The sequence below is a fragment of the Chrysochloris asiatica genome, unplaced genomic scaffold, assembly GCF_000296735.1.
Source record: "Chrysochloris asiatica unplaced genomic scaffold, ChrAsi1.0 scaffold00147, whole genome shotgun sequence".
Classification (NCBI taxonomy): Eukaryota; Metazoa; Chordata; class Mammalia; order Afrosoricida; family Chrysochloridae; genus Chrysochloris; species Chrysochloris asiatica.
In genome coordinates this window covers 4112141-4137802 of record NW_006408665.1, presented here as the reverse complement: position 1 = coordinate 4137802, position 25662 = coordinate 4112141, and the positions used below count along the sequence as shown (strand labels likewise).

Here is a 25662-nt window from a genome sequence, read left to right as displayed (position 1 = left end):
CAAGGGAGAAGAGCAGAGAGCGGGACCCTACCCAGAGAAGCAGTGATGCCTGAAATGGAGCCAGAGATGATGACATGGAGCGATGGAGCGATGGAGCAGCTGGAGACTTTAGATCCAGAGAGGGAGAGCGACCGTGTGCTGAAGACCTGGGGGGTACGGGGCAAGGATTGCATGGAGGGGATTGTAACCATGGCAACGAGACAATGATATACGATAGAATGAATGTAAAACTAATGTTCTCCCATGTAAACTATCACATAATTCACAATAAAACATTTAAGAAAACAAAATAAAAAGTAAAAATATAAATTTGGTCACTGTACCATCATAACTAATAATCTTAAACTTGTAATTCAGGTTGGATTTGAGTCTTTTCATAACCATTACTTCACTAACCGTCATCCAGGTTAAGTAAAGATAGAAAACACAAATTCTGGTAGAGCCAAACAAATACAATTTTCAGAGGCCATACTGTAAGTCCATTAGACAGAATAGATGAAAACCATTAAAATTACTGAAGAATTCGTGAGAATTACATTTCAATTTCTAACTGTGGTATATGTTGTTGTTTTTAAGTGTCGTCAAGTCAGTTCTGACCCATAACGTCCCTGTATAGGTGAGCTTGAACTGCCAACCTTTTGGTTCAAACCAACTTTGCAGTCCAGTGCGTTAACCCACAGCACCACATCAGGACTGTGGTAGAGGAAATTATTTAATATGTGTCTTCTAGCCATAATCTTTGTAACTTCCACCAAATGATTGGGTAGGCCATGTAAGTAGAGTGAATGGTACTCTAATGCAGGGACAGGTAGGTGTGGTCATCCGCTGGATTTTAAATTAGCCATTTCAGAACCAGGAACAGGGGATCCTTGTGCAGAGAGGTGGCAGTGGAAGAGACAACAGCACCAGAGTTAGAGACAGAGCACCAGGCTTCCAGCCCACAGGATGGGTACAGCTGAGTGCCTCGAGGCAGGAGGCTGGCTTGCCGAATTGGATACACGCTTTGAGCATTTATCAACAGCACTAAAGAAGCTCTGTAAAACTTGCCCCAACCAGGCAAAAAGGAGCTCTGGTAGGTTACAAATTGAGTTGTTAATCTCAAGGTCAGCAGTCAAAATGACCAGCTGTCCCAAGGAAGAAAAATGAGGGTTTCTGCCAAGGGGCTGCATGGCCAAAAGAGACCTGTTTACAGAACACAGCTGAGAAGAGGAGCGCCTAACCAGAGAACTGCTGTATTCTGAATTGTATGGGAGGGGTGGTTGGTGTCAGAAAAGGATAAAGAAGGCTGGAGGATAGAGGCGTGCCTGACCTCTGCCTTACAGGAACTGGCCTTGGACTGATGTGGAGTTTGATTTCGCCTTCTTCCTTGTGTCCTCAGAGGAGGGTCAGGCACCTTCTCCATGGCATTTTTGCAGAACTAACAAAATAATCTGTATTTTTAAGTTAAAAAAAAAATACTTAAAATTATGATTTACCTTGTCCCTGAAGATGAGATATATCCAGACCCTCCTTTAAGCGGATAACCACCACTCCATATTGGATGTCGAAGGCATCACTATGATAATCAGAGAAGAAGAGAGGAAAAGAAAGGAAAATCAAAACAAAACAAAAAAAATCACAAAAATTCTGTGTCCCCGCTATAAAGTTAAGGCAATAGGAGCTAATCTCTAAAATTACTTTCAGCTTTAAATGTCTGACTTTAATATGCTTCTTAAATACTTGACAGGATCTTCAGAACATTAATTTTTAAAAGCTACACCATTTCCTTTCCCTTCTTCCGAAATACCCATGAAAATTACTTTTAAGAGTAGACCTTCATGATATTGATGCTCTGCCATCAAGCTGTTTAAAGCAGTATGTGTATTTTTATTCTATCAGAAACAGTTCAACTAAAATTGTGGGGAAACAATTTTCAGTGATCTTATCCCGTATTTAGTCTATGTGCTTAAAGCCAAAAGAAACATATGAAGATACTGAAGACAGACTTTTCTAAGAATGAGAAAAGGTCATAGAACATGGAGAGATAATTTCTGATGAGAAGGTATTTGAAACAATAAAAAAAGTGGTTTTGTTTTTTTTTTAAATGTTAAAAACTAGTCTAACAACATAGTCCAAAGGTTTTATATAAGTATATATGGTGGTAGTGTGCTGCAGACTCACAGGGACCCTGCACAGGGTTTCAAGGCCGTAAATCTTTATGGAAGCAGAAAGCCTCATCTTTCTCCCGCAGAATGGCTGTTAGTTTCAAACTGCTGACCTTGAGGTTAGCAGCCCAACTTGTAACCCCTACACTACCAGAACTCAATACATACATACATTTGGAGACATATTTTGTATCTCCTTAGGTGGAAACACCCTTTACATATGTATAATACATGAAAACCACAAAGGCAGCTAAAATCAGTCTTCATTAAAATCTGCAAAGTCACTAAACCTCTAAGTCAAGTAAGTCCACATTTTCCTCAAATCTACTTAAAGAATTTCAAATTTCAAAACTTCAGATTGTTCTACAAGGCAAACGTGCTAATAGACTTAATGTATACTTTAAATGTATTCAATTATATAAGTAATATGCATTCATTGTTGTTTTGTTGTTGCTATGTGCTGTGGAGTCGGTTCTGACTCAGTGACCCTGTATAGGGTTTCTGAGGCTATAAATCTTTATGGGAGCAGAAAGCCTCATCTTTCTCCCGCGGAACAGGTGGTAGTTTTGAACTGCTGACTGTGAGGTTAGTAGCCTGATTTGGATATATGTCAAATACTGTTAACCACAGGGTTGGCAGTTAGGATTCACCAGTCACTCTGAGAGCAATTATCTTTTAATTGTTGTCTGATGTACAATACTCAGAGTAATACCTAATTTTCAGGGCATGCATTCACTTTAGTTTTTATAAAGCCACTCAGAAAAGACTCTTCCTTCCAGTGATCCCAGTATTACGGTAAGATGGCTAGTATACGAAAGTAATCATTTGCAAAAATGTTACCTTATCTCAGTGAGTTAACATTTGACACAGTGTCTGCAACAATTTACTCAAACATAGGAAAGATTATGAGGATGTCTGCAGAGGGCCATGCAGTGTTTTGGTTATGGTGTACACAGTAAATTTATTACTCGTCTGAACTGACTTGACAGCACTTAGCAACAACAAGGGTAAACAGAAATCCCTGGGTGACACAAATGGTTGGTGGTTGAAACCTCCAAGGGTCACCTCAGAAGACAGACCTGGAGATCTGCTTCTCAAAAGTTACAACCTTAAGAACTTTACGGTTTTATGAGATTGATACAGGTAAAGAAATGTCGTTCCTCAGCCAAAATCATTAATTAATGGCATATATTAGAAGGTGATGGAGTATGACAATATTTAGGAACTCAGCTCAGGAGCAGTTATAAGAATAGGTAAAAATCTACTAACTTAAATGGGAAGTTACTGTATACATGCTTGTATGTAATAATGTATGCATGTGCATCTATCTGTATGTAAAAAGACATTGTTGTTGTTATGCGCCGTGCGTGGAGTTGATTCCGACTCATAGCAACCCTGTATAGGGGTTCCATGAAGGTGAGTTTGAATGGCCAACGTTGCAGTTCAAAGTCCAATGCTGATCCTACAGCGCCACATCAGAAGTCCATAAAAAGAGACAGAAAGATTAAAAAAAACTGCTACTAGATCATCAGTTTAGAACTCAAATGATCACTGTGATCCTGTTCATTGTTGTTTCCATTATGAAACTATATGAGAAACAGACATCAAAAACCAGGGCAACCTTTCAAAATAAAACTTATAACCAACCAGGTTATTAAATAGGTACTTACTGAAATAAATTTATATACATATCCACATCCCTCATATCTGCTTGTAACCAGTCTTTCTTAAATCCTAGGACAAGTGTATTTGGTTTCATACGACCGAGACCAGCAGCCTAGAACAGGACACATATAATGTTACAGAACTATATGACAAACATGTTTTCTAAATGACAAAATTCTTCAAAAAGTCTCTAGGTATTGTAAAAGTATGAACCCTTTCTAGCTAAAACATTTAAGTATCAAACACTTGTATATTAGATATATGATGGCATTCACATACTACTTATAATTCATGTAACATTTATTAGCTAAAACTTTTAAGTATACAATACATCTAAATTACATATACTATGACATTAATATACTACTTATAATTAAACATATACAAAGGAAGTTAAAAGTGAAATACTTGAAGTTTTAAATTTATATTCTTGTTTTTTTTTTAATTACCAACTAAAATTGCCATATTTTTACTGAGGGAAATATAATGGAATGATTGACATACTTTAACTTTTAAAAAAAACACATAATGATACAACGGGCACATTCTAAGTTATATACTTTGCTTCTAAATTTTAATGGACTGTCATCAAAAGTCCAAATGGATGACATTACATTCTTGACTGCAATTCTGAATCACATCAACACTAAATTTTCAATCCTCTCTACCAATAGTGCAGTTTCTGATGAAATTTGGTAAATGTCTATCAACAATTGTTCCAAAAATAAAGTTCATCTGGAGTTACACACCAATACGTTTAACATATGTCTCTAAAAATCCAATATATTTTTTCTGTAAGTTTAAAAAACAAGTTAGAAGATTCTATTTCTAAAATTGTGTGCATATGTAAGTTTATGCTTAATTAAATAATTTTCACATAAGATTAATTAATTTAAACCTTTTTCAAGTGATAACCAACCACATGTGGGCACTGTCCTAAGCACTTGGGATAATTAGGAACAAAAGAAATAATTCAACAACATTCTAAAAGGCTATATCCATTTATAAAAGGTTCTATCCATAGGGTAAAACTACCAAAACCATCATCTTTATTTTGAAGGCACAGAGAAATAATATTCATTTGTGTGTTTTAAAACTATTTTCTTTGTAGCTACTAACACACACACACAGTAACCAAAAGAACCCTCTAGACAAACTGTAAGAGGAGTGTTAAAATAGCATAAAACAACATGAAAATGTTTGTGTGGTTTTTTTTAAAAAGCAGTATCTTTAATGTTTTATAATTTTTTGAATAACTAGGCTACAAGATCACCAGTAACTTCTTAATGGGTCCAAAATAATCAAAGGCGCATAGTCACAGATACTTTCCAGATGTGACCAAGCACCCTGTGGGATTTCCTGACTGGGTTTGAAGGATTAGGACAATAGTCTCTTGGGACAAAGCAACTCAGAAATTGGCACATCATAGTCTATAATGTTTGTTTAGCATTCTAGTTTTATGACTAGCATCTATAGTCTTAAAAGCTTGTAAGCGGCCATCTAAGATACTAGTATTGGTCTCCACTTGTCTGGAACAAAAGAAAAATTGCATTAAGCAAATCTGCTGCACAAGACCTCTTTAAAGTGTTCAAGAGCAAAGATGTCAGTTTGAGGACTATGGTGTGACCTAACCCAAGCCATGGTACTCTCATTTGCATATGAAAAGTTGGACAGTGAATAAGGAAGACCATAGAAGAATAGATGCATTTCAGTTATGGTGTTGGAGAATACTGAAAGTACCATGGGCTGCCAAAAGAACAATCAGATCTGTGTTGGAAGAAATACAGCCAGAGTGCTCCTCAGAAGCCAGGATGGTGAGACTTTGTCTCTCATACTTTGGATGTGTTATCAGGAGGGACCCAGTCCCTGGTGAAGGACATCATGCTTGGTAAAGTGGAGGGTCAGTGAAGAAAGGGAAGACACACCAATAAAATGGACTAACACAGTGGCAGCAGTAATGGGCTCAAACAATGTTTGTGAGGTTGGCTCAGGACCAGGTAGCATTTTGTTCTGTTGTGCATTCTGTTGCTATGAGTTAGAACCGACTCAACAGCACCTAACAACAGTACCCTAAGATGAGAAAAACTAAATGGTGCCTAGTCACCACTCTGGAGTGTTCTGACTGGGGACATAATAAATGGTCCAAGACAGTGTGGGTGAAAAATGTAGAACAAAACTAAAACTCTTTAAAAGGCTAAACTTACTAGATCGGTAGAGCCTATGGGGATCCCCAAGACTGTCACCCTGAAACACCCTTTAAACTTTGAACTGAAACTACCCCTGGAGATCACCTTTCAGTTGAAAAACATACTGACTCAAAAAAGAAACAACATTACCCATCAGTATGGGGTTTCTGTATTCTACAAAACATCTACATGAGAACAAATGGTCAACAGTTACCATAAAGCAAAGATGAGAAGGCAGGGGGGTGAGGAGGTGCAAGGATGAATGGAAATGGAACCACCAGAATGGAAATAAGGAGAATGTTGACATAATGTGAAAAATGTAATCAATGTAAATAAGCACTATATACTGAAATAACTACATTGGAACTTAATTTGCTGTGCAGGCTATCAGCAAAAATGTTATTTGAATTTCTAATTAAAGAAATTATTTAATTAGTGGTAATATTTCCATAGTTTCCACAAAACATTGTATGTATTAAAAGAAATAATTTATCACTGAAAACACAGCTTTTCTGAAATGTAGCTTTTAATGGTCTATGAAAGCCAAATTACGACCTTGAGCATATCCCACTTGAATTTAGAGACCACCTGAAGAACAGATTTGATGCATCAGACACTCATGATTGAAGACCAAAAGAGTTGTGGGATGACATCAAGATCATATATGAAGAAAGTTAATTAAAACACGGAAAAGAAAGAAAAGACAAAAATGGATGTCAGAAGAGACTCTGAAACTTGCTCTCCAGCATAGAGACGATAAAGCAAATGGAAGACATGAAGAAGAGAGCTGAACAGAATTATTTCAAATTGCACCTTGAGAAGACAAAGTAGTATAATGAAATGTGCAAAGACCTGGACTTAAAGAACCAAAAAGGAAGAACACACTCAGCATTTCTCAAACCAAAAAAAAAAAAAAAAAAACCCTGTGACTTTCAATATTGAAATGTGGCATTGCAGGAGAAGCACTGGACCAAAAGGTTGGTTTACACTACAGAGTCGGCGGTTCAAACTCACCAGTCACTCCTTGGAAATGCTATACAGGGTCATTATGAGTCCAAACTGACTCAAGGACACATAGCAACAATAACAACAACAACATGGACACAATATTGAATGATGCAGAAAGCATCAAAAGAAGATGGAAGGTATACAGAGTCACTGTATGGGAAAAAAAAAGTGGTCAGTATACAACCATTTCAAGAGGTAGAATATTTTCAAGAATGAACCCCAACAAGAAGGACTGACACCATGGCAGTAGCAATGGCCTCGAATATAACAATTGTGTAAATGGTGTCGAACCAAGCAGTGTTTCTGTTGTCGCTAATGAGTTGGAACTGACTAGACAGCACTTAACAACAACAACATAACCCATAGGTGAGGAAATTGAGGTTCAGAGAGGTTAAACTGATTTACTCACGCAAAAACTTCATAGTAAACAAGTGGTACTGCTAGCATTTAAATGTAGGTGATTCCAAATCCCATATTCTGGCTACTATCACAAACACAAAACTGAAATGAAGTTTAAATGTGAGAAATAGAAGATTAAAAAAAAAAAAAAAAACTTTTTAAAAATTAAGAGAACTCCCATAACTTCATAGTCTTAGAAGAAAATCATAGGTGAGCAGTGAGTGAATGGGAACTCTCTTCAAAAAGGACAGTAACAGATTAAGACAGTCCACATGTTTTAACTATCAGAACATTATGTAGCTATCATAGTATATAAACCTGAATGGTCTATTTTGCACAAGATAGTAAGCAATATTTCTCATTGTATTAAAATGAATAAAACCTAAGATGACAAGACTGTTAAATGTTTCTTACAAAGTTAAAATAAAGGCATTTAAAATACATAACATATTTACCTGCATCAAATACTGTGCACCTTCCCTCAACTCATCTGCGTGTACTGCAGCATAAAATGCCTTCATCTTGTTCTTAATAAGCCATCGTTGGTATTTGATTTGATCAACAGACATCTCTTTCATGGCTTGTCTTCGAGGACCCTTTATATATACATATAAAAAAAATTAATGGTAATTTTAATTGAAAAGTGATCTTATTTCACACTGATAAAAAAAAAAAAAATTCATCCCATTTCATTTCTGTCTCAGTGAATTCTTCCTAAACCTTAAGACTGAGTAAAGATAATCGTTGGTGCATTTAAGGTAATAGGGAATGCTATCAAAAAGGAAAAAGAAAAGCAAGAAAGAGAAGACTTGAAAATTACCCAGCTTGTTTCTTCTTGGCCCTAAATGTCTGAATTATCAATTCTCAGTAACTTAAAAACATCACAAAAATTCAAAATGAGCTCTATAACAGCATTGTTTCATTATAATTTTGCTTAAGAAAAGTTAATAGAAGTTGCGTAACTTAAATCCTATTTCGATCACTCTAAGAACATATAAAATGTATTACTTACAAATGTATAAAACTAAAATGCTAACATTAAGTTTAAGAACATACAAATATGTGCTGTATAAGAAGAGAGGAAAGTAAAATTAATCTTTTGTAAGAGAAGAATTGCTTCACATTTATAATTTCTTATGTTCAAGGCCCTAACTTATTATTAGCTGGGAGACAAACTGCAAACTCCACAAGTCCCAAGCGGGATCAGTGTCCTACTCTGCCTTCCACCAATTTTCATCCAACACACACACACAGAGCCTTGTCTGTCACTATGCACGTGGAAGACCGACACTTGCAGAGGCTGAGGCACAGCGCATACAGCACATATTTGTAGCACCAAAAACGATGAACAATAGATCTTGGGGAAAAAGCTAATTTGACAAATAAATGACAACATTTCTTAAGCAGAATAGGTAATCTATCATCCACACAGCAAAGATGCCAACAAAGAGAAGTACCATTTCTTACTAAAAGACAAAGGCTTACCACAATTTAAATTAATTTTCTTAGTTTAGATTAAAAAACAAACTTGGAAATTTAGGATTCATCTACTTTACTACATATTGGACATAAACATTTCCCTTCCTAGATACTGAGCAGGTTTTACCCACCACATCATATTACTTTACTTTTCTAGTAAATGTTTCCAGTTTATGAGAAATATCAATAAGAAAATAAACACAGAATTTCACCTAGGACCCTTAGTTATCAAGAAGTCTTTTCACATAGCCAAGTCATTCTTCGTTGTTGTTTTTGTTGTTGTTGTTGTTAAAAGTGCCATCAGTTAGGCTCTGCCTCATATCAACCTGATACAGGGCTTCTGAGAGTGGCTGGTGGGTTTGAATCACTGACCTTGAAGCTAACGGTCAGTGCTTATCCTACAGCACTATACAGGGACTATACATCTTTGCTAAAATTTATTCATAAAGGGGGAAAAAAAGGAAGCTTAACAATCTGAAAATTAAAATTATAAAAAAAATGTGTACACAATTTAAAAGTGCAAGTATTCTGAGGAAAGTAACTGCCTTCAGGGGAAAATACAAAAGATTTTTTATCTTGTTTAACTGTTTCAGAACTAGAAAGCTCCCTTTATTACAATACATATGCACAGAGTGAAAAATGCCTTATAGGATAAAAACAAATGAACACTTACCATATGTATATGACCACAGATCATCAAACCAACATTTTTTGTGAAATCATGAACAAGATGAAGTAAAGCTGGGCGTGAGTTTGGAGCACCTGTCATAACAAGACACTGTGGCCTAATTTAAGATTAAAAAGGAAAAACAAAATTATAGAAGCTTGGGGTTTTGGTAACAAGAACACAATTTCAAGTTATTTGTCTAAGAATCAAGAATAACACTAGAACCTTCTTTATAAAATTGTCCTCAAGACACAGCCCATAGGATTCTTACTGGAGAAGATGACTGCCACTCAGACCTTCTTAGTGCATGAGAAATTCCAACCTTGTTGGAATAAACATTTTATTAAATGTTCCTTTGAAATAATAGGTACTTTTATAAATAAAGGTTCTGGTAGATATTATAAAAGGAAATTAGCATACTATTTGAAAAATACAGAACAATTTTATTCTAAAACACACAGTTTTGCCTTTCATGTTCAAAGCAGGTCACCTCACTTCTTAGCTTGACCATACCAAAATTACTTTTACACTTTGTGATATAAGCCATCGCTAACTTAATTTTAATGATTGCTGTCATATGAGAAAAACTCTGGTAGCGTAGTGGTTACGAATCGGGCTGCAAACCTTAAGGTCAGCGGTTCGAAACTACCAGCCGCTCCGCGGGAGAAAGATGAGGCTTTCTACTCCCGTAAAGATTTACACCCTCGGAAACCCTGTACAGGGTCGCTATGGGTCGGAACCGACTCGATGGCACTTAACAACAACAACAAGTGGAGAAAAGGTTTCTATTTTATCTAGAAGATTACACTCTAATTAACAATAGAGGAAGCCAAAATTGAACACAATTGCTTTTGCAAACACAAAACAGCAGCATGACTTTTCATATTTTAACTGCTAATTTTTGTTGACAAGAAGTAGAAATCAGTTTGTTTTCAGAAAGCTAAAGTCTATTAAGTCCTACAAGGTTGGCAAGAAATCAAATCGAGAATCTGAATAATCAGAATAGACTTTAATTGAAAGCAAACAGCAGGAGACTAAAAGTTCTGACTTCAATATTGTATTAACTGTTAGGGTCATTTCTAATTATACTCATAAAGTAAGCAGAAGAAAACTGAATTAAGACTAAAAAAGAATAGTGAAATGCTTAGGATTTTAGAAAACTAAATGCAAAATCTCACCACTAGTGTGTCAATTTGTAGCACTGTGGTGGCTTATTATGTGTTGCTGTGATGCTGGAAGCTATGTCACCAATATTTAAAATATCAGAGCAGTCACCCATGGTGAGTAGACCTTCCAGACTAAGACAGACAGACTATGAAGAAGGACAGGCAGACAACTTCTGAAGGGTTAGTAAATGGAAACATTATCAATAGCAGAACATAGTGAGAAACTGTGCCAGAAGTGTGGAAGGCACTCAAAATAGGACTGGGAAAGAGCTGTCTTCTCAAAGTAGAATTGACCTTAATTACATGAATGGAGCAAAGCTTTGGGACATTCATTTGCTGATGGGGCACAACTCAAAATGAGAAGAGATGGCTAGAGACACCTATTAATAACTGGAATGTGGAATGCATGAAGAATGAATCTAGGAAAATGGGAAGTTGTCATTAAATGGAATGCTGAAATGGACTGGTATTGGCCATTTTGAATGGGACAACTGTATGATTTACTAAGCTGGGAACGACAAATTGAAGAGGAATGGTGTCTCATTCATTGTCAAAAAGAGCATTTCAAGATCTATCTTGAAGTACAATACTGTTTGTGATAGAATAATATCTGTATGCTTACAAGGAAGACCAGTTAATACCACTAGTATTCAAAGTTATACATAAAATGCTATAGCCAGTGATGATGAAATTGAAGAATTCCACCAACTTCTTCAGTCAGAAATTGATCAAACATGTAATCACGATGCAATGATAATTACTGGTGATTGGAATGCGACAGCTGAAAACACATGAAAGATGAGTAGTTGGAAAACATGACCTTGGTGACAGAAACGATGCTGCAGCTTGAATGCTAGAATTCTGCAATACCACATTAAAAAGTCCTGGATACAGTGAAGACAAAATGGAACAAAACTCAAAACCATAAAAAAAGACTAAACTTACTGGTTGGATAGAGACTGGTGGAACCCCTAAGAATATGGCCCTTATTTAAGTTACCCTTCAGGGCTAAATAAATCACTCTCATGGCTCAAGTTTTAGCCAAACAGTAGGTCTAGTGTTGGTGTTAAATGCCGTCGAGTCAATTCGACCCATAGTGACCCCATAGAGTTGCCAAGGAGCAGCTGGTAAGCTTGAACCACTGAACAATAGGTGTAGAAGGGTTAAAAAACTCTAGATAAATACACACACCTTAGAATAATCAACCATTTGACGTCAAAAGTGCAATATTTACCCTAAGACAAAGTTCAGAAGGCTTAGGAAAGGAGGAGGACTGGAAACAGGTAACACAGGGAGGAAGTGGGATGTGATGTTACATTGTGAGGATTGCAGCCATAAGATGAAATAAAATGTGTATGAACTGTTGAATCTAAAGCTGATGATCTGTTCTGCAAACCTTCACCCAATTCACAATAAAAAGTTAAAAAAAAATAAAGAGGAAAAGAGTGTGGTCGCCTATGAAGTTGAAGAAATAGGGGATAGAGGGGTGGAACAACCAGTATTTTCATAACAAACTTGGTAGTTTTTTTCCTATTTCAGTATGTACAACTAAAACTCAGTGAAGAATTAGAAAGCTATACTGGGATAAAATATTGTTAAAAATGTTCCCATTACTATAACAAGACAAAGTCACATTTATTTGAATTTTATTCATGGTAAGTCCTGAATATAATTTTTTACATATAGGAATGATTTCTATTTTCTGTCATACTTGGCACCAACTATCAAAAAAGCGCTGAAATAAATGTTTTCCTTCCAGGGCTCTCTCTCTCTCATTTCTTCCCCCACCCTTATTTCTCTCTACCCTACACTGAAGATCTGTGGCCTCCAGGAGCTTTTACTCCTAGACTGAAAAGATGGAGGAGAGTTCCATGAGAATACCACAAAGAACACACAGACTTTCTTACTGGCATAATTTTAGTCAAGGAATTCTTTTCTAGAAGTAGTCACTACTCAATGATCTTTTAAAGAACATTATTTACCCTTTGATTTACTGACACACATGGGTTAAAAGTATCTGCTTACAATGCAGATGAGTCAATGAGAGGTTAATGACTCATGATTAAATAAAGTCACCTGTTCAAAAAACAGTCTAAACCATTGCTATAGAGTTGATTACAAACATAGTGACCCTATTGGATAACTAGAACTGTCTTATAGTATTTCCAAAGAGGAAAATCTTAACAGAAGCATACTACCACATCCTTCTCCAGCAGAGACGTTGGTAGGTTTGAATAATCGGCCTTTTGGTTCAGAGCCAAATGCTTTAACCACTGTGACAACAAGGATCCTTCACCTATTCACATCCAGACTTAATTTGAATAACTTTAAGAATGACAGTCTCAAGATCTGATTTTCAAAAATTACAAGGCTACTTTTAACTAAGTATAAATGTTGTTGTGAAGTGCCGCTGAGTAGGTTCCAACTTACAGTGACCCTGCAAAGGGTTTTTAAGGAGTGGCTGGTGTGTTAGAACTGCTGACCTTGAGGTTCAAACCAACTTTTCGGTCCAGTGCTTATCCTACAGTGCCACACTGCTGCTGCTGTGAAGTGCCATTGAGTAGATTCTGACCCATAGCGACCCTGTATAGGGTTTCCAAGGAGCAGCTGGTGAGCTTGAACCAACAACCTTGCAGTTCAAACGGCTTTCCAGTCTGGCACCTTAACCCACAGCGTCACACCAGGACTCCAAAGATAAATAATAATCCGTAAAGTTTAATGATCTATACAAGAAAATGATATTTCTGGGTTTAGAGAAGTATAATCAATCGTACTTTAGTAATTAAATTTCAAAAATTTATATGAAGTGTATCAGGCTCAGGAATAGGTTTTAAATGTAAACCATTATAGAGATGAAATATACTAAAAGTCATTTAAGCAAGCAAAAATGAATGCTCTTTACCCTTAATTCAAAACTAATATAAGGCAGCCTCCCAAGCACAAGATGTGGCCTCTATTGCCTAGAACAACAGAGGAATAAGGAAAGTCAGGGACAGGGGAAAGATATGAAATGTGTGGCTAACTGCCTCCATAAACAACCACCTCCTTTGTCACAAGACCAGAAGAACTAGATGGTGCATGACTACCATTGCTGAACAATTTGATTAAACTTTATACAGAAGAATACTGATCAGAAGGGGGAAAATGCAGAAATAAATTTCAAATTCTCACAGACTCCAGACTTCCTGGAACCATGGATGCTGAATAAACGCCAGAAATTACTGTCATGAAATGGTCTGTAAACCATAAACAATAATATCCTCTCAAGTCTTCTTAAAAACAAACAGTTTAGCTTAAGGAGTAAAAAATGCCTGCCTAAAACCCCCTTCCAAGACTAAGACTCAATGGGAATACACGCTCTGATTGGTGACCACGCTTGTCACCGATAAGGGAAAGTGAGGGAAAAACAGCAATGAAGCGGCGAGCTAAGCCCTACAATGTTCATTAGACTTCTGTGAACCGAGGTCAAGACCTGGTTGGCCAGCGGTGTGGCAAAACCTGGGGACTCTTCGGCCCACAGTCAGTGACATAGCTACAGAGGACTAGAGTGGAGAGTGAAGCGTTCAGCTGATAAAAAGAGAGGGCATATGCATAAGAACACCCACACTTGCAGATAATACCCACTTGACCTGGCTTCAATGACTGGATGATCAGAGCTCAACCAGAAGAAGAAAGAAGAGGAAAAGAGTAATCTGATGCAATTTGATGAACTTGACCTACACCTATGGAAGCAGTAGCTCAAAAGAGGGAACAAATCCTTACAGCAAGAATCATTCCCACCCCCTCCACATACAGAGTAGACAGGGATGGGCAACTTGGACATTGGCTACCCAAAATGGGGGGTGGGGTTACACAGGCAAGAGGTGACTGACTTACAAGCTTTCAAGTGGGAACCTAGATCCAGAGGGCATGGAGGAAGGTAGAATCTCCAGTGAGTAGTATTCAATCTGTCTAGGCTGGGCTGATGAAATGAAATGCAGATGGGTCTCTTGGGATACAATAGTGAATAACTGTCATCAGGACTGATCGTGAGGGTTGGAAATGTAAAGGTAGACAGACATTTTATAGCAAGGAGGGGAGTGATTAACTTTGCAGTTTAGGAGCAGAGGTCCCTGGGACCATTAATGGAGAAGAGTACAGTGCGGGACCCTACCCAGAGAAGCAGTGATGCCTGAGATGGAGGCAGAGATGATGAAGTGGAGCGATGGAGCAGCTGGGCACTTTAGATCCAGAGAGGGAGAGGGACTGTGTGCTGAAGACCAGGGGGAGAGGTGTGTGGGGGCAGGCTTGCAAGGTATACCCTTTGGTTGGTTGATGATGCACGGAGGGAATTGTAACCATGGCAATGAAACGATATACAACAGAATGAATGTAAAACTAATGTTCTCCCATATAAACTATCACATAACTCACAATAAAACATTAAAAAAAAAATGTCTGCCTAAAAATTAAGCACTTTTAAGAACCATCTCTATGGGATCAAATTGACAACAGCAGCTCAAAAGATGAGACAGGAAACTTAGGGCACAGTGAGTTTGTGTCCATGTGGGAGGAATGATTCAGAGAGACTGAGAAGAGTTGTACAAATGATGACTATAATCAATGTCACTGAACTGTCCATGTAGAAACTGTTGAACTGAAATGCTTTGCGATGTACTTTTTCTTAACAAAGATAAAATTATTAATAAATAAATTTAAGTACTGATTCTTCACTATAATTAATTTCCAAGTTAGTCTCTGATGAGAGTAGAGCAAATAATATGCAAATATTTAATGTCTTAGCAAAATTACAAAACAAGGTATGCAAAAAACATGTATGAATTTCACAGGGAATAGCTATATATTGAGCTCTGGTGTGTCACTGTAGGATAAGCACTCAGCTGCTAACCCCAAGACAGAAGTTTAAAGCCACCAGCTACTCTCAGAAGCCCTGTATAGTTACTACGAGTTGAGCCTACTGAAAGCACACAACACTAACAAAGTTACATATTTGTCATGTACTTCAATAGTCAAAGAGGGGAAAATTGTTCACTTACTGTAACCCATCATTTCAACTCTTCAAATGTGACCCTTAACAAAACCTTCCCAATATTTTCCTAATATAGTATTTTTTCTTTGGAACATTTTGAAAAAGAATCTCAATCTTAATTTTCAATAATTACATCAACGAAATCCAAATGAAATATAAAATACTCTATGCTTCTAGAGCATATTTTATGAACTATCAACAAATGAAAATATTGTGGAATAGTAACTGAAGTTGCCAACTAGGAAACAATGTCTCCAGGTCACCTTAAAACCAAAACCAAACAAAATCCACTGCCATTAAGTCAATTCCAGTTCATTTGTTGTTGTTGTTAGGTGCCATCCAGTCAGTACTGACTCAGTGACCTTGTGCACAACAGAATGAAACACTTCCCTGTCCTGCGCCAACCTCGCAATCGTTGTTACGTTTGAGCCCACTGCTGTTGCAGGTCTTCCTCTTTATCACTGACCCTCCACTTTAGCAAGCATGTCCTTCTCCAGGGACTGGTCCCTCCTGATAATATGTCTGAAGTTTGAGAGACATCTGGCTATCCTGGCTTCCAAGGAGCATCCTGATTGTAAATCTTTCAAAAAAGAGTTAATAGTTCTTTTAATATTCTCCTCCAATGCCATAACTCAAATGCATCAATTCTTCTACGGTCTTCCTTATTCACTGTCCAACTTTCACAAGCATACGAGGTTATTGAAAATACCATGGCATGGGTCAGGTGCACCTTAGTCCTCAAACTGACATCTTTCCTCTTCAACGCTTTAAACAGGTCTTATGCAGCAGATTTGCCTGATGCAGTATGTTGTTTCATTTCTTGACTGCTGCTTCCAGGAGAGCTGATGGCTGACCCAAGTAAATTTAAGTATTTGACAACTTCAATCTTTTCTCCATTTATATGGATGTTACTTATTGGTCCAGTTGTGAAGATTTCTGTTTTCTTTACATTGAAGTATAACCCATACTGAAGGCGGTGGTCAATGATCTTTATCAGTAAGTATTTTAGGTCCTCTTCGCTTTCAGCAAGCAAGTTTACATCATATTGCAGGCTGTTAATGAGTCTTACTCAAATCCTGATGCCACACTTTTCTTTATATAGTCCAGCTTCTCGGACTAATTGCTCAACATACAAACTGAATAAGTACGGTGAAAGAATACAACCCTTTCCTAATTTTAAACCATTTGGTGTATCCTTTTTCTGTTCTAACAATTGCTTCTTGGTCTATGTACAGGTTCCTCATGAGCACAATTAAGTGTTCCGACATACTCATTCACAACAATGTTGACCACAGCCTGTCATGATCCACACAATTAAAAGTCTTTGAGTAGTCAATAAAGTACAGGCAAACATCTTTCTGGTACTCTGTGCTTTCAGCCAAGATTTAGGTAAATGTTAACAATGATATCTCTTATTCTACATTCTCTTCTGAATCTGGCTTCAACCTCTGCAAACTCTCTGTTAGTGTACTGTTGCAGCTGTTTTTAATTACCTTTAGCAAAATTTTTCTTGCATGCGATATTAATGATATTGTCGAATGACTTTTACATTTCGTTGGGTCACCTCTCTTGGGAATAGGCATAAATGTGGATCTCTTCCAGTCAGTTGGCCAAGTAGTTGTTTTCCAAGTTTCTTGGCACAGATGAATAAGTATCTCCAGGGCGGCCTCAGTTTGTTGAAATATTTCAATTTGTATTCTGTCAATTTCCTGAGCCTTGTTCTTTGTCAATGCCTTCAATGCACCTTAGACTTCTTTCTTCAACATTATTGGCTCTTGATCATATGCAATGATCATATGCAATTGTGGCAGAGGCCATGACACCAAGGGGCAGAGCGGCAGAGGACCCTAAACAAGCAGGGCCACAATGGGTCCCCCCTTTGTAACACAAGGCCCCAGGAGGGATCTCATGTGGGGACTCTGCTGTCTCTGTCTCTTTGTTTTAATCAGATTATTTTTAATTTTCTTGATTTTATAATAAAAGTTTTCAGTAGAATCTTAGTAAGAACTATATTAGAGATTTGAAACTTGCACATTCACAACATATTCAATCATGTGTAGTCCTAAAGAATGCTTCTCACACTAACAATAAGTTTCACCACTAGGAAAAATCAGCTAAAGTTTTTGCCAGTTCAGGTTTAAGATTACATTCAACATTCTGTGTAGTTTTGGTCAGAGGCATTGAGACCTTTAGAAAATTAGCAAAAATGCAATTGAGGGCTAAGGGAATAGTATTAGATAAGCAGAAATTTAACTAGATGTTTTGTATAGGGAAGTTTTTGGTATAAGGAAGTTGTTCTGTTTCTTCTTGGCTACTAAACTTTTTTATGCTTCTTGTTTTTCTTGTTTAATCAATCATGAGAAACAATTGTGTTGTCAGTTACCATAGCAAATAATGTCTAGGTACATGTTGTGATTAATGAATCTATAGAAAATAATAGGTGAAGGTAGAAATAGGAGTTAACATTTAGAATTATGTTTTAAGGTTAACGTGACATTTTTAGAGCAATTCTGTAAGCAGGTTTGCTTACAGAAATCATGTATTGTCTAACTATGTAAAGGGGAACAAGGAAAATGTTTATATTCTTGATGCTCTATATTGAAATGATTAATATGTATGATTTAAACCACTACTTTGAAAAGAATGATTAATAAATTGATGGTATAGAGTAGTATAAAAGCTGTTTGAGAATTTGAAATAAACGGAGAAGATTCACCATCTAACAAGACCCATCGATTCTGTGAGCTTCATTCTTCGCTGACATCATACCTCCCTCTAGGACCCCCAAATAAGAGTGTCGGAGCAGGCTTCTGACACAATTGGCTCTTGAACTGGTTGAACACCAAACATTCATTTTTTTGTACAATGTATTCCTTTCATCTTATTTTGATACTTTTTACATCATTCAATATTTTGCCCATAGAATACATCAACATTGTAAATCAAGGCTTGAATTTTTTCTTCAGTTCCCTCATAGTACCCCTATATAGTTTCCGAGACTGTAAATTTTTACCAGAGCAAACAGCCTCATGTTTCTCCTGAGGAGTGGTTGGCTGGTGGGTCGTGACCCACAGACCTTGAACTTAGCAGCCCAACTCCTAACCCACAGTACCACCAGGGCTTCTTCCATTACCCTACTGCTTACCTAAAGTTTTTCACATGGTCTTCTACTCCAGAAAGACGAATTGAATGCTGCAATGCACTCAGATAAGTGAGAGCTTGTGTAGAAGATCCCCAGTTCACATCTGTGAGAAAACAAATAGGTTCATGCAGTATAACAACATCAACAACCAATTAAAATGCAACTTGATACAGAGTTAAACAGTGCTTTCATGTTTTGAAAGTCTTTTTTAAAATTAAACTCTTGCACTCAGAACTTTTAATATGAGGGTGAGTCATAAATTTTGCACACTCTGCCTGTAGAATTTATTTTAATTTTTAGAAAAGACAAATACTTCATTTTCTGACATAGTCTCCTTGCTTTTCAATAGTTTGTCTGTCAACAAGCTTTTGCATTCCCTTCTGAAAAATGTTTTAGGCTGAGCAGCGAGCCAGGAATACACTGCTATCTTCACTTCTTCATCGCAGGCGAATCTTGGTCCTCGAGGACTGCTTTCTGGGGACTAAACAGGTGAAAGTCTCATGGAGCAAGATCAGGACTATAGGGAATACGCTTTAACACCACAAAACGAAGTGTCTGCAGAGTGTCAACACTGTGGGCAGAGGTGTGTGGATGTGCATTGTCATGCAGGATCACAACACCCTTGGTTAGTAGTCCTCTAAGTTCAAACCTAAATTCAGGCTTTAGCTTTTCAGTGAGCATATCACTATGAAGAGCAATGTTGACAGTTGAGCCTTTTTCTGATAATGCCCCTCTAATACTAGCCCTTGAGAATCCTAGAAAACTATCATAAGCATCAATTTTCCAGCTGCTAGTTGACTTTTGAACTTTTTATTTGTTGGCAATTGAAAATGTTTTCATTCCATGCTCTGACATTTACTCTCAGGCTCGGAAATCCATATCTTGTAACCAGTAATGATTATTTCTTTTAAGAAACTTTTACCTTTCTTTGAGTATCAGTCAAATTTTATTTGCAGATGTCCAAACACTTCTGTTTATGTTCTTCTGTGAGTTGTTCTGATACCCATCTTGCACAAACTTTTCAAAATTCAAGTCTGTCGTGGGTTATTTCATAGGCAGAGCCATGGCTGATTTGCACATGATTTGTCACACACTGTCACTTGTCTATTCAACAGAATCATTTCACGTGCACACTCAATGTTGTCATCAACTGAGGACAGGCATTTTAATATAACCAGAGTGCAGATAATTTTTTGACTCATCCTCCTATCTGAAGTTCATAACATTATATTAGGTATAATGCTAATTTTACTATAATTGCATTTAAAGAAAAAGAGTAAGTTATAAAAGAGTAAGATAAAGCTGCAAACACAATGTGCATGCAGTTCAATAACAGGCCACCAAAAAAAAGAAAACACTGCTCCTAATTGTTTATAAATATATCGGAAGGTCTACAGAGGAAGAGGCATAGTACAATGAGCAAATCTAATTGTTTATTCTATTTATAGTACCTAATTGTTTAGGTTATTTGAACAGGCAGATTTTAATTCTTATTAAACAAACAATTTGGACACCAAACAATTTTAGACATTTGCTACTTTGCAAACTTAATAAACAGAAAAATAATTGCTTCTAAAATAACCATAGATTCATTGTGCACGTCATGTATAGAGCCACTACTATAATACAAAACATCTTATTTCTTGTATCTGGATTACAAAATCCATTGTTTGAAACTACAATTTTGCCTTGCAGACATTCTTACAATCATTTATTTTCTTCTCAAGCCTTTTGCGTTGGCTCTTCTGTATAAGGCTATACAACAGCTGCAATCTTGACTACTCGGTCAATTCTAGCATTATCTTGTACACTGGAAAGACCTAGCATTTATCAATATAATATATATTAAGTAATGTTTATTTTATTGCTAAAACATGATTGACTTCTCCCATATTCTTAGTTACATAGTAAGCCAGAGGGCAGATGCTATGTCTTTTAGTATTTTGTGAATTCTATAATTCTTGTTACAGTTCCACAATCACAGTAGGAAACATATGCTTGTTAATATACCATATAGTACTACTAGTCTGAACCATTTCAAACCACATGAGTGCATATGAATATTAATTATATGAATTTATTATTTTTCTATAAATAAAATTAGTTACACTTAACCTATAGGTAGAATATGAAACTATATGGGAATAAAACATCTCAAAATAATCTTTCCATTAAAGCTACATGCATTTGGAAATAAATTATTTTAGGTTTTAAACCAAGTGTAAATGTGTCTTTCAAATACATCAAAGATAAAGCTTTAAAGTATTATAACAAAGAAGTACTAAAAGTTTTCTAGCTTGAAATACTAAACAGGAACACCTACTCACCTGGTTTTTTGTAGGTGACATAAATATACAGCCCAAGGACTATAACATATGTGAGCAGTGCTGCCCACCAGTTAATGACAAACATCACTATGCAACAAAGAATTGCTCCAATAAGTGATATCCACATGTTGTAGTATTTGAACGCAGGGCGCCATCCTAACAATAACAATAAACAAATAAAAACCATTCAGTGACCCATCAATGTTTATAATGGTACATATACATGTACACAATAACTTTTTGTGGCTGGCTCACTAAGAGGGTTTTAGCATTAAGCATAAAGCTAATATACATACCAGTACTGTCAATGACTGTTACTAATTACAACTGAATTTTAAGATTACTGATAGCCATAAAGATGACACATCTATTTACTTCCACATTACTCTAGGTTACTAGTCCTATATTCATTAAACTTAAAAAAACAACAACAACAACAATCCATAAATCAACCAACCCTAGTGCATGATAAACGCTAGAGAAGGGTTAAAAGAGAAGAAACACTTCAAATTGAGTCCTTCGTAGTGTAGCTTTATTTTGGTTTTAAAACGAGACACATCCAAACACTAACGATGCTATCTTCAAAATGACTAAAAGTAAATGTTCAAGAGATTAGTTAAAAATTCACGTACATGCTAGAAAAACTGAGTTGACTATTGTTGCTGTATGTGCTGTGGAGTCAATGCCGACCCATAGCGACCCTGCACAGGGTTTCCGAGGCTATAAATCTTTACGGGAGCAGAAAGCCTCATCTTTCTCCCGCGGAACAGCTGGTAGTTTCGAACTGCTGACCTTGTGGCTCACAGCCTGATTCGTAACCACTACGCTAGAGACACTGTTATTTATTGTTTCATAAAATGTTTATGAATTAAGCCCACTCTTAACAAACAAAAATCTCAACGATCATGGTTTTAAAGTTTCATAAGAGAAAATTAGTATTTATAAGTTTTCAACCATAATTTATGTTTTTTAGAAAGGAACATCTCATATGCAACTCCAGAGACAAAGATATTTTTTTTAAAGCATTTCAATATAGTTAAAATTTCAAAGTAACAAGTGAAGCTAAAAGGTTTATTTATATGTCCAAAGGCCTCATACTTCCTCTTTCTTGTTCTATCTTTTCACTGTGCTTTCATGGTGCTTTTGTTACTGTATCATTGTTCCTGATTTCCACCTGTTGTCATAGTTTATTTAAAAAGCCATATCTAATGTTTTCAGTTGATAAAGACTCCTTATATTACAATTCCATAGAACTCATTGCATTAAAACACTTCAGGAAAGATTAAACTAAATCCACCCACTACTACTATCAAGTCTACTCCAACTCAAGTCATCAGCAGACTAGAATGTCCACAGGGATTCCAAGAGTGCAATCTTCACAGAAACAAACTGTCTCATCTTTCTCTGTGGAGCAGCTGGTGGGTTTGAACCACAGAGCTTTTGGTTGGAAGTGTAGCACTTGGACCCTGTGGCACCTTGGCTTCTTCTGAAAACATTTACGAATGATTTCCAATCTTAAATCTATCTTTAAGTTGAATTTTTAAGTATGTCAAGACAGGTGTGGTTCATATCTATCACTAGCTATTCAAATGTCTGTCTTAGTATTAGCATAAAATGTGCCTTTATATTCATAAAAACATTAAAAAAACAAAAACACTACCAGATACAATAAAACAGCTATAACATAATAATATACTAATAATCAAAATTATGTTTTCATGTGCAGTGCAAAGTAACACATTATTACAAATCATTGTATATACCTTGAATTTTTACTATAATAGGGCTTACAGGGGTCAGTTCCTAACTACAAGCTGTACATAAGTCAGGTTTTTATAACTCAGGGACTGCCTGTATATTATATTAATGTTCTTAGAATTCAAATAAATGAAAATCACTTACATAATACAAGGGAAAACAAGAAAATTGAACATTAAAAGATTACAAAATTTCAGAATTAGATGCTAATGCTATCTAAAGTACTTCTAAGACAAAAAGAAAATTATCAGTAAACTTCATGATAGAGATCTTTGAAGACTTACAATTTGAGCTATAAAAAGTCAGATTAAGCATTAATTAGCTACTCCCACAGTAACAAATTTTAAATTTTGTTAAGGTGTTTTTCTCTTAATTAAAAAAGATTAATATTTATGAATCACCTGGAGATTTTGCTAGAGATGCATGGAATACTGAAAAATTGATCAATGCATATGAAGCTAGGAAGAAGTTAGAGATAATTGGAGCAATAACATTCAGTTCAGCTGCAAAAAAAACCAAAAACATAAGGTCAATTAAATGACATATAAGACATTTTTAAACCTTTAAAAATTTTTAAATATTTCAAACCTAGATAACATAAATGATGATCATTATACTTACCATCTAGATTTTATAAATATTTACATTTTGCCATATATGTTTCACATACACTACTTTTCAAAAAGCAACCCTCACACACATTTGAAACCTCCTTTATATTTCACTATTTTAAATTTGTTCTATTGTTTCTAGTCATAACACACAGATTTACTTCACACATATGTTGTTGTTGTTAAGTGTCGTTGAATTGGTTCCAACCCATAGCAACCCTGTGTACTGTTTCCAAGGAGTGGCTGGTGAGCTTGTGGTTCAAACAACTTTGCAGTCCAGCGCATTAGTCCACAGTGCCAACCAGGACTCCTCACATGTATATACATCAATAAATATTAAATGGTACTGTTCTTAGTGTTTAATTACACAGTTACATGAATAACATCCTATATACACAAAAACAGAACTGCTAGATCATGCAACACCAATAGATACCACCAGGTTCTTCTTGAAAGTAGATACACCAGATGTATACCTACCAGCATTACATATAAGTTTGTTACTACACTACAACACTTGGTGGTATAATCAGACTTTTAATATGTACTATTCTGAAGGGTTAGATGAATTTCTTTATAATTTAAATATCTAATGTCATTTTTAGCCGTTGAAGGATCAATTGCTGGAGATCAGAGGCAGAAGTGCCAACAAAAAGTGCAGAGGCTCCATCTCTATGAAGTAGATTGGGATCCTTCTTTTCTTTATGTTATTAGCACATTTCTTAGGGTCACACCCCAGTCCTAATAGTGTCGTAGTGATGGCAATAATTTTAGCAAACATACTGATAAGAAACTAACCATATTCTAGGCAAAGTAATATTTTGCTTATAATTTAATTTAATGCTTAGAGTTAACACTAAAAATGTAACAAAATCTACATTTGTACGACATTTATATGACTAACCAATTAGGATGAATCCAAGTGCAATTAAGAATGTTAAGATGTAGCCACGAAGAGGTTCATTGTTCTTCCCATAACCTTGAGCAAACATCTGGAAAGCTGGGTAGATATTGTCCTTACATAGAGCCTAACGAAGAGATGTAGGGAGTAAAATAAGATATGCTGAAATTAGACATAAATTTGCTTACAGTTAAAATAAAGCAATTGGGAATGGAACACAAGTTTCTAATTACTGTCCTTTTTCCCATCTCACATTACTACTTCGCTTACAAAAAAATTCTTCAAGTTTTCTATGTATGATACAGATGTGAAACAAGTACACATTTTAGACCAAAAAACGCCAAAAATACCAACTACAAAACTTAACCACTTTTCTTGAGACATTATTCAATATTGTTTTTAAAAATGTGTTTTACACATTTACCAGGCTCCAACAACATTAAGAACAAGTATGAAGAATCAACATTTCATTTGCTTCATTTAGTAATAAAGGTTATTTCCTTTCTATTTTCAACTATTTATTTAACACTCATTGGAAGGACATAATGTTTAACTTATTCAACATTGTTCCCCTAATAATAAACAGAATTTGTGGCATATATTTACATAGTAGGCATTCAAGTATTTGTAAAGTAAAAGCTTCAGTCAGTTTCCATCATGATAATGGGGACAAGATATTTCTTCCAATTTATGGTCTTTGATTGCATTTCAAACTCTAATATTATCTTGCAAATTTATGCTAACGTCAAAACAACAAAAACCCATCACTAGTTTTAGAAAGATAACTCAAAGAATATACAGCGACAGTGGGTCTGTGCACAAACATTTCTATAAAAACATGCAGTCCCTGGGCTACTAATTAGATCTGTTTCTAAGTGTGTCTTGTCTTTAAGTAGAATTTGTAGGTAAGTGAGAACAGGTGCATCCAGTTATTATTGCTGCTGTTGTTAAGTGCCATCGAGTTGATCCTGATTCGTAGTGACCCTGTATAGGGTTTGCAAAGAGCAGTTGGTGAGTTTGAACTGCTAACCTTGCAGTTACCAGTCCAATGCTTATCCACAGCACCACCCAGGGCTCATTACCAATATAAACACAAATAATTATAAATATTGGTTTAACTTCAGAAACTGTACTTTACAGTTATTAGCTAGTCTTATTTAGTGCAAGAAAAGGCTTAAAG

The 25662-nt window shown here is 36.0% G+C and overlaps 1 protein-coding gene across 1 annotated transcript in view; it reads right to left on the bottom strand.

Annotated features, from left to right (window-relative positions):
* The window catches only part of SLC12A2 (solute carrier family 12 (sodium/potassium/chloride transporter), member 2), a 148457-nt gene that overhangs the window by 32374 nt on the left and 90421 nt on the right, over nt 1-25662 (bottom strand). The window contains exons 13-20 of the mRNA XM_006870688.1: nt 24486-24609; nt 23372-23473; nt 21213-21368; nt 18889-18988; nt 9555-9666; nt 7858-7998; nt 3815-3921; nt 1476-1555 (exon numbers count right to left, since the gene is read on the bottom strand). Of these exons, the coding sequence (XP_006870750.1) occupies nt 1476-1555; nt 3815-3921; nt 7858-7998; nt 9555-9666; nt 18889-18988; nt 21213-21368; nt 23372-23473; nt 24486-24609 (922 nt within the window). The remainder of the gene's footprint in view (nt 1-1475; nt 1556-3814; nt 3922-7857; nt 7999-9554; nt 9667-18888; nt 18989-21212; nt 21369-23371; nt 23474-24485; nt 24610-25662) is intronic.